The 26,931-nt window shown below is 34.3% G+C and overlaps 2 protein-coding genes across 2 annotated transcripts; one reads left to right on the forward strand and one right to left on the reverse strand.

Moving 5' to 3' along the window:
* Positions 1-49: 49 nt before the first annotated feature.
* On the forward strand, positions 50-7,330 carry LOC130807916 (multiprotein-bridging factor 1b-like). The gene is made up of 4 exons (XM_057673319.1): positions 50-288; positions 5,687-5,770; positions 6,662-6,744; positions 6,975-7,330. The coding sequence occupies exons 1-4, from the start codon at positions 147-149 to the stop codon at positions 7,092-7,094; spliced, it is 429 nt and encodes a 142-aa protein (XP_057529302.1). The 5' UTR covers positions 50-146; the 3' UTR covers positions 7,095-7,330.
* Positions 7,331-13,311: 5,981 nt separating this feature from the next.
* On the reverse strand, positions 13,312-20,243 carry LOC130807918 (tubby-like F-box protein 7). Its single transcript, XM_057673320.1, has 4 exons — positions 19,581-20,243; positions 15,842-15,932; positions 15,191-15,320; positions 13,312-14,152 (listed from the first exon to the last, which is right to left on the reverse strand). The coding sequence occupies exons 1-4, from the start codon at positions 19,908-19,910 to the stop codon at positions 13,579-13,581; spliced, it is 1,125 nt and encodes a 374-aa protein (XP_057529303.1). The 5' UTR covers positions 19,911-20,243; the 3' UTR covers positions 13,312-13,578.
* Positions 20,244-26,931: the final 6,688 nt, after the last annotated feature.

Consider the following 26,931-nt stretch of genomic DNA (forward strand, 5'->3'; position numbering starts at 1 on the left):
GACGAGTGGCACACCAAATAAGGTCAAAGCAGTTGCACTAAAAATATCACAACTCATCTTTGGACTTTGTTATTGGAGCAACCCAACCCAAGACAAGATCATTTTCATTTTCATCATCTGCAGTTGCAATACCTTCAATCCCGAATATGGCAGGAATTGGACCTATCACTCAGGATTGGGAGCCTGTCGTTATCCGTAAGAAGGCCCCTAACGCCGCCGCCAAGAAGGATGAGAAGGCCGTCAACGCCGCCCGCCGTGCTGGTGCCGAAATCGAAACTGTTCGTAAAGGTTTCTTCTTATTTTCTTTTCTGATTACTTTTTTTTTAATCCATCTTTTCTATCGTTCTTTTTTCCACATTTATGCTGGGTTAAATCGATGGATTTTCAGTTGTTATCTCTTGTAGTCTTGTTTCTCTTTTAAATTATTGTAATTAGGGTTTATGAATTGATTCTATGATTTATTGTTCCCTATTCTAGGGTTTTTTTTGGACTCGTGAATTCAACACAAGCATTACATTTCTGTTTATTGGTTTTCGTAGACCATAGCTGCTTAACATTTCTTATAAAAATATTCTTGCATGGTGTTGGATTGTGTTGGTTAAGGGGGTGTTTGGTTTTGGGGTATAACATGTTTTCCTCGGAAACTATTTTTTCCATTTTGTGTAAAATTGTTTTCAATCCTCTTACAATCACTTTCCTTCAAAGTTGAAACAAACAAACTTTCCTCGGTTCGTCCATCTCTAACATCTTCATTTTCTATAAGAATTTTCCATAAACTAATTAAATAAAAGCTAATTATAATTTGCATTTTCCATTGAAAAATAATTTTCATGGCGTTGTTTCCAATGATAGCTATTTTCTTTAAATAGCTCCGGTTCAAATTTACTGTTGAGTTTTCTGTTCAATAACATGTTTTGGTATGAAACTTTGCAGTTTGCACATTGCATCCCTATGATTTTTCTCACCTACTACTTTAGTTTTCTTTACTCCATTACTTTTTTTGGACATTACTCTAACTATAATACTCTACTAAAACCTATAATTTATTTCTCTTTCTTACATTAAGAATTATTTTTGTTCATTATATAAAAAATAAGTAATCAGTTTAAAAATTAGTTACGATCAGTAAAACTTTGTTTTATTCGGTAGAATTCAGTTATAATTTGTAACTAAAAATCAGTTACAATCAGTAAAAATCAGTTTCAATTAGTCATTTATAATCAGTTTTAATTAGTAAAAACTAGTTGAATCAGGTGAACTAAACAGGACCTAAAACCTATAATTACCACACTAAGAAATGGCCCCACCTACAATTCTCCACATATTTTCACACCTACTTTTCTTAATTGTTGTGCCATCCCGCTGAGAAGTTATGGGCAATGGACATACTACTATTTTGTTTGTAATCACACTATGATTTTGTCAAGTATCGAACCCTGCTTTGCAAGTACACAACAACTATTTCAGAGAAAGAAAGAAAAAAAAAAAAGAAGAGTAGAAGAATTTAGAAAGAAGAACAAAGAAGAATGATAGAGAAAGATTTGCTTGTATTATGTATAAAGAGAGCACTATGCTCCCCTTTGTCTTCAAGTGACCTAGTTACTCCTCAGTGTATTCTTACACAAAATTGTACTACAAGCATAATGAAAAATCTATTCTCTATTTGTTATATAAGCAAGTAAAACTTTCTAGAATTGTACAGCGCATCATGCACCAACAGAAAGATGCTTTTTGCCAAACTGATTTCCACAAGCTGCATGCTCATTTCTTTCCCCTTTTAGAATACACGTGTTGTATGGTGGGCCTGGGCCTTTCTTCATTCATGACAATACCCGCCCCAATGAAAAGCACCTTGTCCTCAAGGTGGAAGTCAAGAAAGAAGGTGATTATATTCTGGTATTGCTCCCGAGTAGCTTCGAATTTAGGTAGGTTCTTCCGTTTTATGAGAACTTCCGTAGCTGGTTGTTGCTCAAGAAAATCACGAAGCATAGCCTAAACTTACTCTGGTTCACAAATGAGTTCCATTTCAAGAGACAATTGGTCTGGAATGTCGATTGGATTGAAGGCAGCCCCGTGAGCCAACTTTAATTTTGACACATGAGAAATTGGGTGTATCTTACACTCATCCGGCAGCAGCAACTTATATGCAGCCTTCCCCACCTTCTCAAGAATCACATAGGGCCCATAATATCTTGATGATAGTTTTTGACAGGGACGTCGAGCCACTGATTGTTGCTGATAAGGTTGCAATCTCAGAAAAACCTAATCGCCAATTTCAAATGATAACTCACGTCGTTTTTTATCGGCCCATTTCTTCAATTGTTGTGCACGTAGCAAGGAAAATTTCAGTTCATCGATGATGGCATCCCTCTCCTTAAGCCATAATTCAACACTATCAATGGGAGTCACATTGTTGCCAAATCGAATAATTGAGGGTGGAGGACGACCATATAATGCCATGAAAGGAGACATATTAATAGACATGTGAGGCGACGTGTTGTAGCAATATTCGGCCCAATGTAGCCATTTAGCCCATTGCCGTGGTTGCCCGTTTACAAAGCAACATAGATGTCTCCAAAGCTTGATTGACGGTCTTAGTTTGACCATTCGTCTAAGGGTGATGGGTCGTACTCCTCAACAAAGTAGTGCCTTGAAAACGAAAAATTTCAGCCCAGAATTTACTCATGAACACTTTGTCTCGATCGGAAACAATGGACAAAGGAAAACCGTGTGGACGGACCACCTCCCTCACAAAGATAGCTATGACTGATTGTGCCGTAAAAGGATGATGCAGACCGACAAAATGGGCATATTTGGATAGCCGATCAACCACTACCAACACTGTGTTGAACCCATCAGATTTAGGCAATCCTTCAACGAAATCCATGGTGATATCTGCCCAAACTTGGGATGGGATTGGCAATGGCTGTAACAACCTTGCGGGAGATTGATGGGACGCCTTTTATTGTTGACATACTTGGCAAGTGCGGACAAGTTGTGTTACATGCCTCCTCATTCCCTCCCTATACCAATCTTGCGCCAAACGAAGGTAAGTTTTATGCTCCCCATTGTGGCCTCCCGAAGCTGTGTGATGATACTCTATGTAGTAGCTTCTCAACGACGTGTGAAGTTCGAGGTATCACCAATCCCCCATTGTACAATAACCGTCCTTGATTAATGGTAAATCCCCCTTGCTGCCTTTGTCCTTGATCCAATGTAGAACGTAATGGGGAAAGAATTGGATCCTTCGATATCTCCTCTAATAAGGCTGTCCAATCTACCCAAGTAGCTGTACTAATGGCTGCTAATTGTAACAAGGCCAATGTGGGGTGTCTGGACAATGCATCGGCTGTGGCATTTGTGGACCCAGGCCTGAATTTGATATCAAAATTGTATCCCAACAATTTTTGGGCCCATTTTTGATATTCCACTCCTATCTCTTGCTGTTCAAGAATAAACTTGAGACTTTTTTGATGGGTCCACACAGTGAAGTGTCTCCCGATGAGATAGTCTCCATTTTTTCTAGCTGTTCAAGCCCCAAAATTACATCAGAGTGTCCCAAATCTAAGGGCAAAAAATTCTCTGTTATGCAAATGGCTCCCAAGTCAAGTTCCACTGCCTCTTCGGACTTAGCCTGTACCCAAGGTAACTCCAAACTCCTCAGTGGTAGTCATCAGCCTTTGTAGTTTGGTTATGAGTTGTGGGGAAATGAAATTGTGTGTAGCTCCAGGTTCAAGCATGACTACCACCTTCTCTCCAGCTATACTCCCTCTTAACTTCATAGTCTTGGGATTATCTATTCCCACTACAGAATTCAATGATATCGCCATCGGAGTATCAACAGTGACCTCCTCATTTGCAGTTTCATCATTGGAACTTAGTTCCAGTGTATCTTCATCATTCACGATCAATACACTTAGCCCTTTGTTCTTACATATATGCCCTATCCTCCACTTCTCATCACACCTAAAGCATAAACCCTTTTTTTTTCTGTCCTGAAATTCCTTATCAGACAACCGTCGTGTGTTTTCTGGGTGCAAATGGGATTTGGTGTTGGGTTGAAATTTTTTTTTGGTTTCGGGTTTGGTAGATATTTGGTAGGGTAGGTTTGTGTTTGGTTTGTTTTAGGGTAGTTAGGGGTATATTGAATAGTGGGTTGTAGAAGGTTTTGGGTATATCACTTTTGTGGGATGGTCCAGCTCATATAAGGTCATCAACTTCTCTTCTATTTTGACTGCCTATTCCATCGCCTCTTCCATGGTTAATGGAACCATTAACCTCAATTCTAACTGGATCTGAGCCTTAAGCCCACGAATAAAATTTGCCAATAAAAACACCTCACTAACCTCCTCATCAATATTGGACACGTATTGAATAATTTTTTTTTCATACTCCTCCACGTCACTATCTTGCTGAACCGACAGCCACTGGTCTATTAGTGACCCTTCTTTTCTCCCCCTAAAATGACGCAACATCATTTTTTTCAATACCCTCCAGTTTGCAATGGGTTTCCTTTTGTTTTGCCATTGAAACCAAAGCAAAGCCTTCCCCTCTAAGCCCAACACCGTCTCCTCCAATTCAGTCACAACAATCAAAATAACGCTTAGCTTTCAGTATCCATCCATTCGGCTCATCTCCATTAAAAATTGGGAATTCCAGTCTCCTTATGCTACTGTTTGTATTCTCCCTTTGAGGTTGGTTTGCGGAATTCTCCTCTCGAGTAATGAAACTGCTGATCAGTGGGCGAGATTGACTTCTCTCCCCATCCTCCATTTTTGAACTAATGGCCTTAACATCCGCCATTAACACAGTGAGAGCATATTTCATTTCTTCTTGATTTTTTGAGCATTCATCTATTTTGTTTTGTTTTTCTTCAAAATAATGCTTCATTTCATTAAACCGCTCCTCCAGAGATTGCGTCATTTTCGGTATGGATTCTTGCAGCGACTGTAAACCTTCCTCCAAGGTATCCAGCTGATTAGCTTGCGTGGGTGGCATGGTGCTCTGATACCACTGTCAAGTATTGAACCCTGCTTCGCAAGTACACAACAACTATTTTAGAGAAAGAAAGAAAAAAAAAAGAAGATTAGAAGAATTTAGAATGAAGGACAAAGAAGAACGATTGAGAAAGATTTGCTTGTATTATGTATAAAGAGAGCACTATGCTCCCCTGAGTCTTTGAGTGACCCAGTTACTCCTTAGTGTATTCTTACACAAAATTGTACTACAAGCATAATGAAAAATCTATTCTCTATTTGTTATATAAGCAAGTACAACTTTCTAGAATTGTACAGCTCATCATGCACCAACAGAAAGATGCTTTTTGCCAAATTGATTTCCACAAGCTGCATGCTCATTTCTTTCCCCTTTTAGAATACACGTGTTGTATGGTGGGCCTGGGCCTTTCTTCATTCATGACAGATTTCTTGATGTGTATGTTCCGCGGATTTCATATCCAAATAGTTAAATGTCGTGTCACATACTTGTGCTTTAGTATGCTTAATTTGAGTTTGGAGATTTTAGTTTCTTATTTTGTTGCCTCCCACTAAATTTGTAAATTTTTGCTTGGTTATAAGTTCAATCTTTTATTTAGAAGTCATTATATGTAGTTTAAGATACTTGAAATGTATCATATATTTAATGCTTCACTTGTGGTGCGCTAATTGTTTCCGGGTTTTGATTGCAGCCGCTGCTGGAACAAACAAAGCAGCATCCAGCAGCACCTCTTTGAACACTCGGAAACTGGATGATGAAACCGAAAACCTTGCCCGTGAGTGCATTTATTGTTTTTTGTGTACTTAGAGTGAACTTGACCTTTGTATGGTTATTCATCATTGTGTTGGTGATTTGAAAGTTTATATAGGCTTTGTTCAATGAGAAATTGTGTTCGACATAACACGTTTTTCTTAATATGCCACAAGTATCTGTGACAGTTCCTTCTAGTTGAATGACGTATCAATTAGTTTTGGTTGATTTGTAGACCAAAGAAATTTGACGGTCATGGTTTGTTTTCTAGGGTTTTGTAACCTATACTTTATTAGATTACTTGTGTCTTGAAGATTAAATTTCAAACTCATCTTCGCGTTATATATCTGTCATATTCTATATGTGATTGTTTCTTTTTTCTGCTATATTTGGTAATTTTAGCAGTAAGAGTCTGAGACTTTGAGATTCATTTTAGTAAGTGATAGAATGATCAATCATTTTTGTTCGTTGCAATGACAGATTGAAGTCCTATGATTACTACCTATCCCTTGATTTTCAAGCTATTTGTAGCTAATTATAGCTGTTGCATTTAAACTTTCTTCTGTGAGTTTATTAATGGCAATTTGTGAATGGGAAATGGCAGTTGGGTTGTATAGATAATTTTGGGTTTTATTAGACATGTTCTTTGATGTGATGCATTTCCTATTGACTTAGTACTGAAATGGACCTATAGCTTTGTATCCTAGTATGTGTAACTACCATTTAACTGGTCTGACTATCTTAAATATGCAAAGGAGTTATCGTTTCTCATTCCGTGTTTGGCTCACATATTTCACTTTCTATGATAACATTAAAAAGCCTTGAAACCTTGTTGGTTCTGAATTCTAATATTGTCTCTGTAGCTGTATAGCTTCAATTTTTGTCTGACCTTTTTATGTATCTGAATTCTTGTCAGACGATCGTGTTCCAACTGAATTGAAGAAGGCCATCATGCAAGCACGAATGGATAAGAAGCTCACCCAGTCTCAACTTGCTCAGGTTTGAATTTCCTTGATTATTTTTTATATATCATGTATTCAGCGAAGTTCATAGGTATTTGAACTGCACCCCTCTTCCACTCCTCCAGGATATTTCGGAGTGCATATTGAGAAAATGTCAATGCGGTTTCCTGATGCAGGGTTCAACACCGCTTAATGTGTACTCGATAATTATGTGTGCACAAAGTTATATTTCCAGAACAACCTAATGGACCTTATGTTTTGTCGCAGTTGATCAACGAGAAGCCACAGATTATACAAGAATATGAATCAGGAAAGGCCATTCCAAACCAGCAGATCATTGGAAAACTGGAGCGTGCTCTTGGGGTGAAGTTGCGCGGAAAGAAGTAGAAGAGACAAAGAAGATAGAAATTTGATAGTTGCATTTAAAATTGTTCCGTCTAGGGTGTTGTGGGGTTTGAAACTGATGTAAATGACACTGATGGTCGCTTTTGTATAGAAGTGTGGCTTGGACCGAATCTATGGATATTGGATAGGAATAACACTGAATGCTGATGTTTTGTTTCTTGCCACCATACATTTGGTTGGATGCTTTCAATGGAATTTGCCTTTTGAGTTTTGATGTATGAGTTGTGTTTTCATTTCCTTGCGACAATTACATTACAGTATGACTTATTCTTGGCCAGAAATTTTTTTGATTTTGATTTTGATGATGGACCAAGTTTGCAGCGAAAGATGTCGTTTGTTACCTTTAAACAAAGAACACTTATGCAGACAAACAAGAACAGACGTTTGCTTGATCAATTCGTCTGTTAAATTTTGATTTTTAAGTAATCTGGAATGACTACTTATCTTGGAAGAAGACACTGATTCCCCTAAAGAATGCAAGGCCTTAATCCTCATAATTCTCTCAATGATCAACGTGATCTTGGAGAAGAATGATTCTGTGAAGGCTTGAACACACTCAACCTTACAAGACAGAAGATGGCAAACAAAAACAAACACTTTGTTTTTTGAATGAATGATTACTATAATCGTTGATGAATTAAAACTAAACTTGAACTGATTACAATCTGGAGGAGAGCCTTATTTATAGATTGGGCTTTCATCCTCTAACGACTATACAATCAAGAAAAGGGCGCCTAAATTCTAACGGCTATAACAAACGCCTTAAAATAGAATGTGCTAGTTCTTCTGTTAGAATTTAGAATCTCAATGATCAACGTGATCTTGGAGAAGAATGATTCTGTGAAGGCTTGAACACACTCAACCTTACAAGACAGAAGATGGCAAACAAAAACAAACACTTTGTTTTTTGAATGAATGATTACTATAATCGTTGATGAATTAAAACTAAACTTGAACTGATTACAATCTGGAGGAGAGCCTTATTTATAGATTGGGCTTTCATCCTCTAACGACTATACAATCAAGAAAAGGGCGCCTAAATTCTAACGGCTATAACAAACGCCTTAAAATAGAATGTGCTAGTTCTTCTGTTAGAATTTAGAAACATCAAGCTGTTCCTTATTCTTCTTATTCTAGATACATAACTATGTATGCGTATTTGGGAACACCAAGTTGTTCCTTATTCTTCCTTTTCCAGATACAGGACTATGTATGCTTTCCTCAAGGCTGGATCATGTATGTTCATAGTATTGAGTAATTGTTCCTCAGCTTCATTTGCTTGGGCTGGGCTGTGTTCAGTTCTCTATTCCCCAATGCTTAAGTCTTCATTGTTTGTGTTCTCAGTATTGTTCCCAATATCATCCTTGTGTTGACCACATGCAAAAGGTGTTCTTGTTGCAGATAATAAGGATAAGGATATTATCAAACTTTTCTAGCATGAAAAAAATTCCAATTTAGGACTGTTAACGTGGGGTTTTTCACCCTATTTTTTTCTTGTTACCTACCTATTCATTCTTATTACACAAATTGTTGTGTAATAACTGAACCCTGTTCAAGAGAACCTTGTTCCCTTATCCCCTTTACCACTTAAAACCATTCCTGCAAGGGAGAAATTTCCAATTAGTAGAAGTCCTAGGTTTGAGGTGATGCAAACAAATGATTTTGAGATCATCTTCCCTGTGAATGAATACAATGAGGTTCAAAAAAACAATGTTGTGATGAATGCTGCAGAGGATAAGTAGCAAGACATGGAAGTGGAGCCACCATTGAAATCTGTTGAAAAAAACCCTATTAATTAAGAAGAAATCAGCCAAAAAAGTCATCAAAAGAGGTTTTAAATTACCACTTGATGAGGAGTCACCTATGGTTAATGATTCACCAACAAGTGAAACCCCTAGTTAAATACCTTTTACTAATTCTTCTAAGTCCTCTAAAGCTTTCACTTAAAATATTCCAACGACCACTGCAATTAAGAAGGGCATTATGATGAAATCAAACTCACAGTCTTCACAACTTTCACAACTTTTTTAACCTTCTGTTAGTGTGGAAACAAAGCGTAAGAAGAGGGTTGTTAGTAACAGTCAACAAACTGAGGTTGATAGTTATAAGGGCAGTCTATTTGACAGTTAAAAGGATGATTACAGTCCATCAGAAACCGACATTAAAGATGATGATGATGATGATGATGATGATGGCTGTATTGATGATGAGTTAAGTGATGATGGTAACTTAGAGTACGTGGATGATAGTTATGAGCCATTTGAGGATCCATTATGGGCTAATCATGTAGCCGGAATGATAATGAAAGTAACTACATCCAAACAATTTTTAAAATTGGTGAAATGTATGTGGATAGGGGTTAGGGCAAATTTAACCTTGCACTTGAAGAACTTACTAAAGGACAGTGGTAGAGGTGATGATTGGACTAACATATCTGATAGACAAAAGGTCAGCTATTCATTTATAACCCCACTTGAAGAACAGACTAAAGGACATTAACACATGTGTAGATAATTATGCTCATAAATTACTTGTACAGGGAATTGAGATAGCCTTAAATGAGTTATGGCCAACTGCTAGGAGGAGATATTGCTGCAAGTACTTATCTGCCAATTGGAAGAAATGATATTTAAGCCCCTTGATGTATGCACTGTTTGAGAGGGCTACAAATGCCACTTCTCTTTATAAGTTCAAGAAAGTTATGGAAGCCATGGCAAACCTATAGCAAGAGAGTGGCTTGCAGATTGGAGATCAATCAAAATGGAAAAAGTATGCATTCGACCCTAAGGTTTGTTGTGATGAGAACAAAACTAACTTTATTGAGAGCTTCAATGCAACTTTTGGAGTTGATAGGTGCAAGCTTGTTTTAACACTACTTGAAGGTAATCCATGCTTTAAACTTTGCTGCTGTAAACATTAAATTTGTTGCTTTAAAACTTGAAATCCCTGATGCAAACCTGAAGTAAATGATTGTCTTAAAACTTTAAACCTTAATGATGGCAACAAGACATTTGTGAAATCTCTTAAGTTGAATAAGGTGCATTTTTGTTATAGATATAAGAAGGGTAACTATGGTAAGGATGTCAACAAAAAAGGAGAAGAGTGAAAACTGAATATACACCGATCTTATGTCTTAATATACTAAAGAGAATGAAACCCCTAATTTCAGATTCAAGAACATGTAAGGCTTTCAATTCTGATGATAGATTTTATGAAATTAAAGATGGTAAGTTCACCTTGTCCATGAGCTTAAATGACAAAACATGTATGTACAATGCATGACAACTCATAGGGATCCCTTGCAAGCATACTGTGAGGACCATTCTACATTCAAGCCAAAATCTCATAAGGTTTTGTCGTGATTGGTACAGTTGCAAACTGTACAAGCAAGCTTATGCAAGCACCATTAGATCTATTTCAGACCCTGAGCATTGGCCTGAAATGAAGTTCCCACTAATTAAGCCGTCAGTGATGAAGAGAGCAATTGAAAGACCTACAAAAAATAGAAAAAGGGATGAAGACGAGGTAAGAAAGGAGAAGAGGTCTAAGACTGTGAATTATAGTAAATGCAAGGAGTTAAGACACAATGTAAAGACTTGCAAGGGTGGGTTGACAACTAAGCAAAGGGTAAGAGTGTAAAAAAGGGTAAAAGGACCACTTTCAAGGCATCATCTTCAAAAGCATCTTAAATATAGTCTAAATTAGGAATTATGTATTAGTGCTTGAAATGCACTTTTTGTTAACTGACAGTTTCTATGTAATGTGTATAAATTCTTTTGAACTTTATAATCCTAGTTAAGTACATTACGTGAACATTATGGCTTATGTAATAGTGTTTAAGGCACCTTTTGTCAGCTGCCAACAATTTGAATGAAAACACAATGATAGCAGTTAGTGAACAATAAGTTCAATGAAAAAAATACTTGCAGTTTACATTACATTGTGCATAAACATACCATTCCATTAATGTGATGAATATTATATTCTGACCTTTATAAGTAAACCCCCAAAAAATTAAACATCACATTTCCTAATCATAATTGCAAAAAACTCAACTACTTGAACTTACGGCCCGTTTGGTTGATGGTAATGAAGTAATGGGAATGAAATGTTGTAATGGCAATAGTAATGAAGGAATGGATATGAGAATTAGTAATGAAGATTCTTTTGTTTGGTGTGCATGACTAAAGAATGGTAATGGAAGATAATATTCCATTGATTGCATTTGGTTGTTAGTAATAAAAAATGGTAATGACTCTTAGTTTCATTATTGTATATTTGTATCTAAAAGCATTATTGTATCTAAAATATTCAATCTAATGATTCTTTTTTAATAATAATATTTTTTTAGATAATTACATACATTACCTTTTTTTTCTTCATTATTTTTTTTCTTCAGCTCGAAACAACATTATCTTATTTTATTATCACAGTAATACTTCATTACCATTACAGCCTAATACCAGGTTGTTTGATGGTAATAAAAATGGCCCTTTTTGGTACCATCCATTACCATTGAAGGCATCCAAACGACTAAATTTTTTATTACTTAATTTTATTACCATTATCGCCCTCTAATACCATGTACTAAACGGGCCGTTAGTACATCATAATGACCCCTTATATCCTAATTATAATTGCAAATAGAAGTAAACATACAATCCTCAAAATCTTTACTAAACTTTGAGTAGCTTCAATTTAAGCGCCTCCTCTTCACCCGCATAATGATATTTACTGACATTTTCTTGCAACACCCAACAAAAAAAGTACAAATTTTACATTTGTAGTAGAGCCTAAATGGGTTTGCATCTGAATTCGAAATCCTAATTTCTGTCAAGCAGTCTTTATGATTGTTATAACATTTGAGAGTGTTGATGGCTTCAATTTTTCTACCTTTATAGCTTTCACTCGAGTGTTAATTGAAGATCAGAGCAGAAAATTGTGAAAATGGTGAAAATGGTGGTGTGAAGTTTGGGAAAGAAAATTGTGTTTCCACGTAAAAATGGTATATGTCAAATTATAAAGACAACAACCAACACTTAAAAATGGGTAGGAAAGTCAAAAGGCGTGAATTTAACATTAATAGGCAAAAATTCAACTGATAATGCTACGTGAGTTAGATAGTGCATAAACATAATCGTACCATGTGGAAGGATCTTACAAAAATGCTACCACTTGCGTTTCATGAAAGTTCGATGCTACCATGTAAAATTTCTTTTAAAAGTATTTTATTTCAAAACTTAATAGATGAAGTCAAATAAATTTTTATTTACATTTAAACTTCAAAAAAAGAACAAATATAATTGATAATAAGTTATCTAAAACAAACTAACACATATTTGTAGGATCACACGATTTTACAATCCGATTCTACCGATATTTTGATCCTACTCTAATGATCCTAGGTAGAATCCTTATTCTAACAACCTTGGCTGTTACAACGTATTATAATAGACGATAATGAACAAGATATATTAAAGATATTTAGATTGAACGATGATCTTTTTATTCATCCGGAAAGGGGTATTATAGCAACAGTATTTCACTATTTATGCACTACAATCCAACACTTATTAGGTATTTTATCCAAAAGCTACTGTTCATATACATATCCTTTACTGTTCATATACAATCCAACACAAATTAGGTATTATAACACAACCCGTCTTGAATGAGACCGTCTCACCATGAGACGAGCCCATATAATTAAATCACTTCTTTAATTGATTACTTTAGAATCTTAAGTAATCGTTTTAAGGTTATAAGTAATCACTCTAAGATTATAAAAAGTAATTATTTTAAAATAATAAGTGATCACTTTAATGTTATAAGTGATCATTTTAAGACAGAAAGTGTATTGAGCCAGTGTAATATAGATGAGTGTCTCACCGCGAGACTATTTCACTTAAAAATTAGTGATTATAACAATTTTCATAAATTTTTTCGAAAGCAATTTTTGGAATTGGTAGTTGAGAATTGAGATGCAACTTTTCCAACAATATATTAGAAATCAGAATCAAGCTTTAATACCAACATTGACCTTTGTCCAATTACTTGCTCTTCGGTCCCAATACCAAAACATGGCAATTTAAGTGAGATGACTTCCTTTTTTTTCTGAATTCCAAGAATATAGCTTGGTAAAATAAAGAACCAAAAAACACACGCTTATATCCAACACTTTTTAAGGCACTTTAACAAGGAGAAAACAGATACAAGTTGCAATATCTGGCATATACATGTACATAATCCATTCATCTAACTTAAGCAAAAGTAGCAGGGAAAATACATATTTGCGGACAGTGAGCAACAAATCTTGCACATCATTCTTGTAGCTTTTCCTTTGGTTGATAATTGGCGAAAAACGTTACACTTTACCTTTTTCCTTTGGTCGATAATTGGCAAACAACGTTTCACTTAAACATACTTAATGGAGGCCCATTTCATGAATACATAAACCGAAGGCAATTCACTCACACGCAAGTTTCGTACCAAAGCTAGTTAGGCAAATTGCAAATGCTTGGAAGGCTGAAAGTGGCTGACGATAATCCATGGTGAAAGTGTCATCTCCAACTTTCCCAAACTGAAGGAGGACTACCTCTTCATCACCTTTACCATCCGGTTGACTTTGATCAAATGTTGCTATAAGTTGAAAGTTCTTCACTGAAGCTACTGTTACCCGACCATGAAAATTTAAGCACCAGCATTGCAAGTGCTCATGCCACCTTGGCGCTTTATTCCTCAGAATAGTACAACTAGAATCCAAGTTGGCTAACTTGGACTTGCTATCCTCTGTCTGATCCACAGCGGTCTGTCCAGGTGGTCCAGGACACTTAAGGGAACACATCATCCTTCTCGGCCCCCTTGATTTCAAGAGGTTAAATTTGTATGACACGTTCCCAACTTCAAAATTACCAGCAGGAACTTGGGGGCTTATCTGTTTGCTTGCAAATCGACGAGTAGATCTGCTACTAGATGGTTTTGCTCCATCATGGGGTGGCAGACTATCATATATTGTGAAGTTTGTACCAAGAAAGTCCGAGCTGCAAAATTGAAGTTATATGAGAACACAAACTATAACCATTAAACATTCTAGCTTCTTCACCAAAGCATTCATTTCAACAATGGATGGACAAGCATTTGACTCATTGACATAATGACATTTTATGGACAAAGCCGCCACAGTTATTCAAATCATGTTAGAGTAGGAGTACATTATGGCATCTCAACATAAACCATATGAGAAGGCTTTCTATCTAATGATGATATATAAGCAAGCTGGCTTCAGCAGAGATCTAATTGCAAGTCATGGACCCAGTATCAAATAATGCCCAAATGCTTGTGGTATAATGACCCTGATGACTATTTCATCAATGATTTCTCCAGGCAAATTAAGCTAAACATGCAAGTTCCTCCATCCCAGGCTGCTGCCTGCTTTCAAAAGTTACTAATAACTCTAGAAACTTGCCCATTTTATCCTCTATGATGGCATCAAATAAAAAAAATGAACAAGAAAGACTACAAGTTGCATGGTGGAGATATAAAAAAGTTGCCTGAAAGATAATTGTTTTAGTATTCTCTGAGGCTTACTTGACCACATATGCTTTATGTTTTGAATACTTTATCCATCTAAGAATATTAAAAACCCTCCTTTTATACAAAAGGAGAAAACAGAGATGCCCTGAATCTACAATTTTACACACAGAAAATTCAGGGAAAGAAGGTTAACGCGATAAATTGTCCTATATTTCTAAATGCTTCACAAAGAAAAGATGAAAGAACATACAATGATTTGAAGTTAATGGGAAATGTGGAGTGGAAGTAAAATTTTCAAGGCAGGAGAACTGACTAGCCTGAAATCATTTAAATTGGCTATTGAAATGGTGTCTAGCAGTCCCTAAATCTTACTGGTTAACCTCGTTTGCCATGCTACTCCTAGCAAGTAAACCCTCTCTAAACCTAGTTTTGGCTTTATTATTTAGCTTGGAAAAAGTCAGTTGGGCAGTAACCATATATCCAATCAAAAGACACAGCTAACGTCTCCCAAAATCATAATGCAGATGACATCATAAAAGTCATACCTTAATTTTCCAACATATGCTTGACTTCCTTGTGATAGATCATCAACATCAAGTGATATAATATACTCAATGTGGGCACCACGCCTATATCTCCTAGCAGCTAAGAGAAATTTCCCCTTTTCTGAAAATGCTGCAGTTCACAAATTACATTTAGCAACGGCCAGTAATTGAACTACTGAATTTTGATGGAAAAATACTAAAAAATCTGCCTCATACAACAGCTGCAATTGATCTGTCATTAAAAAGAATTATTAGGATTTAAGAGTTCAGAACTTTTTTTTGTTCCAGATGTTTGGTTATTAAAGGCCACAATGCAGTTGAGCCCACTGATGCAAGACATAGATTATCTAGATAAAGGGTGAATTCAATAGTGCTCTGGATGCTCAATAATCATCAGTACTTTTTTATCACTCAAGGGAACAATGTCACACTTGTAAAATGGACAAATGGGCATAACAAAAGACTGAAGCAACTTAGACTGGTTCAAAAATATAAATATTTTCCTAAAAAACGGACAGCAATTACCACAACCTAGTCATCCGGACAAACAAAGTATTACATCTCTACGACTCTTCAGCATAAAAAGTAAGGCAATATAACACAGAAAATAGTTAAAGACTATCAATTTGAGTAAGTTCCATGTTTCCTTACATGATGGTGATACAGAGAGATAGAGGTAGAACGTAGAATTTCTCTTGTCCCGCTTTATTAAACACTGTAGAGGGAGATCGCGTGGCCCAGGCTGCACCCATCATCAACCAATCAACAGAATAAGCTAAATAATAGGACTAACAAAAAATATTTTATAAATGAATAACAAGCAAGATAATGGAGAGTAGCTCATCAATGAGGATTTTATAGAGGACGAATAATACAAATTATAGGGGGCATAAAAAGGATTCTTGACTAAAGAGTTACAAAGCAAGAGCACCAAGATATTTCTTCTCAATAACTTGCACGCTAAATTGTATATTCAATATCCCATTTTAAGTGTGCTTGACTTTCTAGTTCCTATGCAGCAAGATATTATAAATGTTGTAAATTTATGATGGTATGTTAATGGCTAAAAAAGTCAAAACTTCAGAATCTAGGCTCCCAATGGACGCATATTTTCTAAGGCCAAAAGAAGAAAAAAACAACCCTTTTGAGCATTCACCAAATAATTGACAACTACTAGTTAATTTAGTTAGTTACCAGTACCCTTAAAAAAAATTATTTACCAGTGATTGGATCAAATTTACTGTGCATGCTAACTAGCTTAAATGGCTGTGTTGGCAAAGTTGGGTGGCCGCAATGATCATGCCCAAAGAACAAATATTGACTGCATCATTGCTCGTGTTATTCAAATAAACTATACTAATAAAACGATCTTATTTACGGAATAATAGAGAGATTGTGTTTGAATGGAGTAGTTCGTCATTGTTTTTGGATGAAACCTGTTTTGCAAGCTCATAATCCAATCCTCATAAAAAATCTCTTTTACTCTGCTTTTAAAAATCAATAAAAATGAACAATAACATAGTACAAAATGCACTTTCAATAGCAATTGTGACAAGGGTCATGGAATTAAGGTAAAGGGATGATGATATTGTCATTCCTTCAAATATTCAAGAACATAAGATATCTCTTGAGTCGGCCTAAAACACGTTTTTGTACACCTTTACAATGCGAGATATATCGATTCAACAGATTTTAAACTGGATGATATGATATGATATGATGCGCATTGTGATCCAAATACATGTGTTAAGGTATGACATCATAAAATCTCAAAACCAGCAATAACAGCCCAACACCTAAAAGCTTTATTGAGCAAAAAAGACACTTAGCTATCGTTATAATTACTTAAATAGCAATAGCTCCAGATTTACGATCTAGCCAGTGCATAATGAAGTAATTTAAATCCAGTCAAATTCATTGCTTTAACAATAAAACAGTGATTTTTTTTCTAAAAAATGCTACTCCAATGGTGGATATAGATTCAAACATTATGATAAGTGGATTCACAAATTGAAAGTCAAGGTTAGAGTCAACAAAAAAGTCAACATCATAGAAATGAAAATTTTACGATGAGTAAGGAATATCACTTAAATTGGTCTTGTTTGACTAAGAAATACAAATTTGAACAAACTTGTGCAGGAATTTTTTCAATATAATAATCTATATTAGCCTATAAGCTATCTGACACAAAATAATTGTAGCCTATTACCATAAAATATAATGCTTTAAAGTAACAAATGCTTTTTTTATTTATCCAAATGTCAATTGGGTTCAATGTAACAACCCCATCTTATTTTTACCTTATTAAATATAGTGAAGGGGTGTTTGGTTTGTAAAATTTAGGAGCTAGAAACGGTAACGATTAACCCATTCCATTATCTAATGTTTGTTTTGCGATTTTGGTAACCATTACTATTACCAAGAGGTAACCATAACCCCTGTTTTGTTTCCACTTTTAACTCACCGGTAACAAATCACTATAATACTTTTAACCAAAACTAAAATTTACTTTACCGATCTGTTTGATCTTATGTGACTCTTAACAATTATTTTTCTTATCATTTCTTTGCCATCATCATCTTCAACTATTTTCTATTGAAGACAACTAATTCAATCAACAAATGGAAGCACAGCTGATGAATAATGCAGGTCTTGCTGCAAAACGAGAATTAGCAACAGTTTTTTCTTTATTTTGTATGGGTGAAAGTTTAAAGAAGCAGTTATATGTACGTTGTGACTAATTCCCTAACTTATCTAAACCAAACAAGTTAAGAAGGTAACCCTTATTGTTTCCCTTAATCCATCTTTTCCATTACACTTTTTATACCAAACACTCCTTGAATACACAAAAATTTTCAAGAGTCCAGGGGCTAAATGGGGTTAAACGACCCCATTATCATATACTTGGCTCCCCCCATGTCCCTTAATCTCTAAGAGATACAACACTTTCCATTTTAGTCTATCCTTACAACTTTGTCACATTTCAATTTCGCGTAATAGTTTCATCACTTTCTTTTATTTTAATCTACACATCTTCTCTTATTTCTCATACTTCAACCTTAATCCACATTTCCCATGTAGTTGAAGTACAATTATCTAGTAACCATAGAATAAAAATAAGGTTGCATAGCATCACATTGGCCGCGTTGTACAAGTTTTCAAAACAAATGAACCGACATTTCCGCCATTGTAAAGGTGTTTAAAAATCGCATTTTGAGCTGTATCAAGGGATAATTTATGATTCACCAAATATTAGGCGTTACAACAATCTCATCACTCCTGTTACCGCATCATCCTTCGTAACGATAGTGACTCTTATTGCGTTCTACACTAGGCTAGGACTCCTCTCAGAATGGAAATTTAGACTACAGTTTCGCCAAAAAACAAAAGCACAACCTTAAACACACATTACCAATACTTCACTGCACTGAAACATTTTCTTCTCTCTTTTCCTAAACCCTTGCTCATTTCTTCTCACTCTTCGCATCTTCTCGCTCAATTTTACTTTTTTCTTCCTTTAGACGTTAGAGGAATAAAAAAATAATTGTTCAAGTAATTTATCAAACATCTAACTCCATTTAATTTAAGTTTTAGTTGTTTTCATGGGCATCAACTAGCTTATTTCATGTTTGATATTTACATTTTGAACATTTTACTATCATTTTCCAGACGGGAAAATGACTAAAAATAATGAAGAAGCTAGAAGATCCAAATGTTTGCATTTACAAGGGCCAACAATTGAGGCATGGGGCAATTCAACAGGAAAGTTTAATAGAAGTGAAACGAAGACTTTTATCGAAGTTTGGAGAGTGGAAACAAAACAGGGTATTGGTTATTTCCAAATAATGTATTGCTAGTTAGCTATTCCTCATAGCATACAAAATGTACGGGAATCACCATCTAATTCCATTACTAAGCCACGAAAAGTGCTTGCCAAACATAAGCAAGTAGTTAGGCAAGCAATAAATGAATTGATCACACACATCCTCTTAACTCCTAACATTACTAACATCCATTAATTGACTAAATAAAACAATTGAACTAGAATTTATTTCAGCAAACAGCATTCAGAATTTAAAACTACATTACCCAATCTAATCATCAAAAATCGAAATCAACAAAATCACAAATCTACCCTCATATCACACAAACTGTAAGGGATCACCTATCTAATTCGATTAGAAAGCCAAGTAAAGGGCTAAGTTGGGTTAGGTTAGCCTTAAATGAATTGATCACAGACATCCTCCTAAGTCCTAACATTACTAACACCCATAATTAACTAACCCAAATTAATCATCAAAAACTAAAATTAACAATATTCCACATTTCATACAATTTCATTAACCCTAAAATTAAAAATAAAAACCCTAATACTAAAAGAGAAAATTACCTGTTTAAGGCAAGAAGGAAAAGTGATTTTTCCAGTAGAAAGAGGAGACTTAACAATCTCCCTTGTAGCATCTCTCCATCTTTTACAAACACAAGCACATACGACGACGTTTCGACGAGAAGGCCATTTATCTTCAGATGATTCAACACGAGCTATGATATCAGCTAGAAGCTCCGGCAACAAAGAAGACCATCTATCTTCATCCGCATCAGCGAAATCTGGAGAAGGTATCGTAAATGGCGGGTGTGGGTCCCGCTGAGATTTGGAAGAGAGAGAAAAACAACGAATAGAAGAAGAACGCCTAGAGAGAAATGATCTGGTAAGAGACATCACAAGATAGTAGCGATCATGGAAGAGAAGAGGTGAGAGAAAGTGAAAGAATTGGTTATGGCGACCACAAATAAGTAGAGAGAGAAAGAGAGTAAGAATTTTTGGAATGAGACTGGAGATAAACTTCCCGACCTGATTGGGTAACCGGCTAACCGCAAGAGTAGATCAAAGGGAAACGTTAAAGAGAAGACTAATTTGAATTGGGTTTGTTTTCACAAAAAAGAAATTATAAATAATGCCAAATGGACAAGACTTTTATGCTCATTCTTGAGTATTTTTATCCTTTTTTTAGTGGTTTGGTGAATCTAATGTTGGAATATGGATGATTTATTCTTTATTATGGAGGAAGATGTGTTATCAATTTTGTGCCTTGGAAAAGTATTATCATATAAATAAATTAGGTTTGAATTTCTTGCTCATTGCCTCCCTATATATGTAGGTAGATGTGAAAATTTTAGTTTGATTTAAGAAGTTTTCACGTGTTCTTCTCAAAACGCTGACTATGACTTTTCATCGATTTATCTTAAAAAAATATATTTATGTGGGATTTTGATAGATCCATCTCAATATTTATTTTCTAAATATTAACATTTTATAATTTTTTAAAACTCACAGTTAATATTATTTGACTTCTAAGTTTATGTTAGGATCTGTCAAAAAATAATTAAGAAAAACAAATGAAATAGAAGAAGTAGGTTAAAATTCTTAATTTAAAAAATTTTGATTCATAATTTAAAAATAATGTCTAAAAATTTGATAGATTAGTATAATTTCATAGTATTTTTTTATAGTGAGATGTTTAACAATTTCAAAGTTAAGTTAATATATTATGGTCATGTTGTTACTCTCATATCAAAGTAATTTCCTAAATATCATAATGTGTGATTCCATAACTAAAATCTCATTTGGACATGTCACTATATATCATTTATATATCAATATTCTTTACTAGACATCATTATGTCCTATAATTCCACAGAATTGCATTATCAATTAATCATATGTTAGTCTTTAATTACAGTAACTCAATGAAAAGTTAAGGGGTTGATTTGGATTTAATTTCACAATAGAAAAGGTAAGGGGTTGAATTACATCAATAAAAAGTTAAAAGGTTTAATTTCAAAATTATCAAACATTAACACTATTTTTGGATAAAAATATTAGGAGGAAAGGAAAAGGGAAGAAAAGAAAAAGAAAGGAGAGCTGACAATACTAGGAGACACCGCCCTTGTATGTTTAGGAAGGAAGGGAAGAAGATGAAAAGAAATATCATTATCCTTCAAATTCCTTTTCTTTCAAATTCATTTCCCTCCAATATTGTTATCTAAATAAAGAAAAACATCTCCCTCTAAATCCTTTTTTTCTTTCCTTTTATAATCAAAATAGTGTAAGGGTTTAATTAACTACATTCACGCTTACATTTTAGTTGTTTTTATGATTGGAGATTGTATAAGATTGTTAGCTTTGATTTGGTTATTGATGTATGCCCAAATTGATGTGTAATGAAGGTGTTATTGCGTTTTAAATACGAAGTTAAACTGTCACAAGGTGCTAGCATGAGCACATATCTTGCTCCTTCAAGCACTCGTTTGGCTCGTTAATGCACTTTCATCAAAGTAACGAGAATGACTTCACATTATAGCATTTTAGGAAAGAAAGGAGAAGGAAAAAGAGGAAAGAAGGGAAAGAGACTGAGATTGTTGAGTTTTTCTTTTAAATCGTTTGAATGTTGAAATGATTTAGTTGGCACTAAAAATATATATATTTGGTCGTTTAATCAGTAAAAATATTAGAATATCCTTGTTAGTTTAAAATGTTTAAATACTTGCATATGAATGGACGAAAATAATATATTTTAAAAAAATTTCAGGAAAAAAATAAAATATAATTTTGGACCCAGATCTAGACCCTAGATCCGTCAGACCCTAGGGATCTGAGTCTGGGTCCAAAATTTACAAACTCTACGAATTTGGGTCCAGATTTTGCTCCAATAAAACAATAAGATCTGGATCTAAATCTAACTGGACCTGGCCTAGATCCAACACATGCCTAAACCTAGTTGTAATAGGTCTAATATTTTTTCGATTGTTTTCTAAAAAAACAAGACAAACAAGCTTTAATATAGATTTTTTTCAAAGAAAATTTGAAACTAGAAAATAAAGTATTATACAAGAGTAATAAATTTCGTTTTAAGAAATATTAATGTCCTAAATTCAATGTAACCATAATATAGGATGTATTCTACACCAACACAGGTTATGCCTTATCACACAAGTCGAGCATGTACTCGATGTTAATGCAACCACAAGTAAACTTTCTCTTCTTGCAAAACTCAGTAAACGTTAATGCATCCTTAATCGGATGATTGAGCAGATGACACTTAATCGACAACCCCAATATTAGTTGCATGTCATACGACATGATATTCATCTCCCCCAATGCATGTGGAAGGTATTGGTGTCCGGCTACCACCTCTTAAAAAAAAAAGCAGAATTAAGGGGATGTTCAATGCACATGTGCATGATGCACTACAACATCCCCAAATAAGTAGTCGTTAGTTGTGTATATAGCAACTTAGTCAGACCTTGATACCTAATAATGTCGTTCAATGTCATCTTCCTAGTTAGATACTCATGAAATGAAGGAGTCTGCCCTTTTCCCTTATAAATCAATTTAGATACGTGCCCTCCATAGCTGACTAGGTATAAGATGATAGTTTATAGGTTTGCTAGTCATATATGACATAATCACCCAGTCATGCTTCTGCTAATAACCAACATAACTATCTTGTTTATGATGCCTCCACCTAGGAGCATGATTGTCCTTTAGACTATAAGTTGATGCCAAACAACATCGTTAGAAGTACTAGATCCTATCTAGGCAAGGCAAATGAATCTACCTACTAGCTGGCTTCTTTTGAGAGTTGAGAATCCAACTAATGGCTTGTAACCTAGAATGTACTTGAGCCTGTCCCTCATTCTCACTCTACCTATATTCACCATCAGCACTAAATGAGGTTGACCCTAAGAAACTATTCTTGCTCAAAGAATTCAAACACAAAACTACGTATTTGTTTCAAGTAACTAGCTCTAAGGTCTCGACTCTCTCTTTTCCATGGTCCCTAGCACGATGCTTAGACCAATCCCCCTCTCGTGAGGGTCTCCTCTAATAATCTTTGATATAGTTTCACCTAAACCACCTCTTCAAAATAAACAATTCTCTCAACCACAGTACCAACCAATCTTTTTACTATTTTACATGAACAAAATAAACAAAATAATTAATTAAAAACTATAATTTTAACGACAAATCTTAAAAAAAATAATAATAAATTCTATTAACAATCACTTAAATAATAAATAATTGTTAAATATAAACTAGGAAAAATTATTATCCAACTTTTTTGCGATTTTTTGATTAATTATGAATAATCCGAACTTATGGGGTTTTTGCTTTGAGTACACTCAGGTAACTTACTACTTGTTGTGGCAAGTTATCTTGAAAACAAAAGATAAACAAAAAAAAGCAAATCTATCCTCCTAATTGCCACCCTCCCTCTCAGTTTGCCACCACCACTCATCCACCCCCACTACCAACCCATTTTCTTAAGAGGCGCACAACCCCACCTAGCTCCAAGCCCTAATCACGCCACCTTTAACTCACCACTAGTTCACCCTCACAATATTGAGCCATCTTCAATCTACCACCATTTCCACCTTTCAAATCAAACCACCTAAAACAACACCAATTGAAACAACCCAAACTAACGTAAACAATATAATAATACCGTCTGTTAACGCAGGGGAAGACTGATAGAAGTCTGGATTACCATATCAAACCAATATCAGAATTATTTAAAACTTTTTACATAACTTAAGTAACTATTAAATACAAAACATTATAACTTAGATTTGAATTTTACAGAATACTTGGTTAAATAAATGTATTACATGATTATAATTTACATAGTCTCAAAATACAACTGAAATCCTCGCTAAATGATACACATAACAAATAGCGTTCATCCATTCATATCATGCAGCTAATAACCTGAAAGTGGGTCTAATCCTCGAAAGGAATAGGCCCCATCAAAAGTTGTCAACAATTATAATTGTTGAGTAACTTGACAAACAATACAACATTTAAATAAGAAAATCATTTAAAAGTTTATATTTTAATCCTTTACTCATTTAGTGATTCTTTTTAAAATCAATTAATGTCGAAATTTATGTTTGGCAATACTTAAACTACATTACATCATAGTGTTATATATAACTTTTAAAGACATCTTTAAATAAATGACATACGACTAATGAACTGCATAAGTTCATAGCTAAACATAATTGAAGTCATCCCTCACAAAATGGTTTATTTTACCAAACATTTATACTAAAACAATGCTTTAAACAATAGTAAAACATATGAAAAATAGAGAATATTCATGGACGGCCAGAAGTAGGCTTGATCTAATATTCTGGTAAAACGGGTGATCATCATCACCTAAATAAGGCTCTTGCAAAAACTAAACGAGATTGGGGGCTCGAGGCCGATCCTAAAAGCATATACCTAAACTCATGCTCTAGGATTTTTCACATATATCCGGATACATAGTATGCGTTGTCTAATAACCATTTTATCGCAAAGAACGAACATTTACAATGTCTTTATACAAAACATTTAAGGAAAAAAATTAAGCTTTTGTAATTTTTGAACAAACACAATATTATCATACTTTATTTTATCAAATACAATTTTTATAACATGGTTAATTTTATTAAAATCATTTTACAATACTAATAAGATTATTACATAAACAAAGCAATCAATAATTAGTTAAATAGCAATTGACTGCACATGTAAGAACTTGAGTTACCATCAATAAAATTTTACAAACTTTGACACCAATCTTAAATCCCAAATACCCAATTTGATTCAAACCCAAATAATATCAACTAATCAAATAAGAACCCATAACTCAACAATTCTAATTAATAAAACCCAATTGAAGAATGAATAATAAGCCTAAACACTTGATAAAAGAGTACTCAATTTGAACCCCAATTTTAATCATCAACAAATAAATCTCAAAATGCTATTCTCGGTTTTCAAAACACCCTGTTAGTATTTTGGGCATAACTTTCAAGTTGCCCTGCGATCGTGACGTAGAGCTCTACAAATCTTATGAAAAAACTAGAACCGAGAAATGACTAACTATCTCGAAAACAGCCAAAAAGACATGGCTAGAAACTTGTTCAAATAAAATAAACTTTACTTTCAATTTATACTTAACTTAATAGAATAGTTTGTGGATTAACTTGATGAACAATTTCTTCAATCAAAATTCAGAATTCAACTTAAACATAAAAAGAAGATTCTACCAAAAAGCCCTACAATAATGTCAATTAAAGGTTCATTTAACCTTAATTAACTTACACATAATAAAAACGAAGATCAAGATGGATATGAACTCACTATTATTAAAAGAGGATGAAGATGATGATCTACTTGATTTCTTTAATCCCAGAATTATCTAATTTCAAAACAACTCCAAATTAGCTTTCCATAATTCTCACTATTTTGTAGAGACCTTAATTGATTTTTTAAGAACCCTAAATTGAAATTGGGGTATCTATTATAAACACATACTAATTAATTCATAGTGATTTATGAATTTAGGATGAAAAAGTAAGTAAATTCCAATACTTAGGTAAGTCTTATGCACTAGAAGGGTAGAAATAGGTTTTAGAATTTGCTTTGAGAGATAACAGAGAAGATGATGAATAGGAGTTGATTTATATAGAAATTGTATTACTAAAAAGGTGGGTTTTCTTTGGATAAGTCATATGGCTTTGATGAGTCATGAAGTGTAATGAGTTGTATAATTTTTAGATAAATCATGAGGTTAGAGATGAGTCATAGGTTCATGTGGTAAAATATGGGTGATGGATTTCTATTTATACTTATCAAATGTATGATGTGTAAAAGATACTAATATTTTTTATCATATAATTTATTTTGTTTCCAAAATAACGATAAAACTAATATCTAAAGAACATAGTAAAGTTTTAGTTTTAAAATGACGAACTCATTTTATTATAAAATAATAATTTTGACAAATATGTTTTTATAACTTTTTCTCCAATGGACCCAATGAAATCACACCATTGTGCCAAAGAGGAGAGAGAGGGAACAAGAAAAGAATGTGTTATAACTGTTTCACCAATGGACCTAATGGAATCACACCATTGTGTCAAAGAGAAGAGAGAGGGAACACAAAATAGGATGTCGTTCAGTTGGGGAATGGGGGTTTTGCTGAGGTGGGGGGGATGGGATAAGGGTATCGGGTAGGGTGTGGGTTTTAGTGGTGATCATCGGGTAAGGTACGGAAAGGGTGGAGAGGGGTGGGCGATGGTGAGGGACGGTGGCAGTCGGAGAGGGTTTGACAGTGGTGATGGAGAGTGGCATGAAGATAGGGGCTGACAATAGTGATGGAGCCATGGAAGGGGTGGATTTTTCGTTTTCTTGTTTGTTATTTTATTTTATTTTTTAGTGTTTTTATTTTTAATTTGTATTTTTCCTTTATTTTTAAAAGAATTAACCGACAATTACAAGTTAACAATTCGGCAACAATTTTGATTAAGTTACTCAAAAGTTGAGATTATTCATGGTTAATTAGTAGGTAGGATCATTGTAGGAAAATGAGAAAACGATTGGACTGTTGTAGGTAATTTTTTCTATAAGCAAATAGCAATAATAATCAACAACTAAATAAAAAATAAAAAGTGGAAAAATTGCACAAAACATATTAAATTTATTTCTCCGATATTTTATCCTAATTATTTACTTAAATAATTATCATTTTAAATGTGTAATCTAATTTTATTTCACTGATGTTTTAAATAATTAACATGTGTCTGATAATTATCCATTGTAATTAAATATAGAGTACTACATATCTTTATTGATTGTTTAGTAAAAAGTTAGTAAATAATTTAAAGTTTTAAAATCTTTGTAATTAGCC

The sequence above is a fragment of the Amaranthus tricolor genome, chromosome 3, assembly GCF_026212465.1.
Source record: "Amaranthus tricolor cultivar Red isolate AtriRed21 chromosome 3, ASM2621246v1, whole genome shotgun sequence".
Classification (NCBI taxonomy): Eukaryota; Viridiplantae; Streptophyta; class Magnoliopsida; order Caryophyllales; family Amaranthaceae; genus Amaranthus; species Amaranthus tricolor.

Coding starts and splice junctions, on each gene's coding strand:
- LOC130807916 (XM_057673319.1), top strand. CDS start 147: ATGGCAGGAATTGGACCTATCACTCAGGATTGGGAGCCTGTCGTTATC. Junction 289..5,686: donor AATCGAAACTGTTCGTAAAG/GTTTCTTCTTAT, acceptor TTTTGATTGCAG/CCGCTGCTGGAACAAACAAA. Junction 6,745..6,974: donor CCCAGTCTCAACTTGCTCAG/GTTTGAATTTCC, acceptor GTTTTGTCGCAG/TTGATCAACGAGAAGCCACA.
- LOC130807918 (XM_057673320.1), bottom strand. CDS start 19,910: ATGTCTCTTACCAGATCATTTCTCTCTAGGCGTTCTTCTTCTATTCGT. Junction 15,321..15,841: donor TCTCTCTGTATCACCATCAT/GTAAGGAAACAT, acceptor TGTGAACTGCAG/CATTTTCAGAAAAGGGGAAA. Junction 14,153..15,190: donor GCATATGTTGGAAAATTAAG/GTATGACTTTTA, acceptor TCAATTTTGCAG/CTCGGACTTTCTTGGTACAA.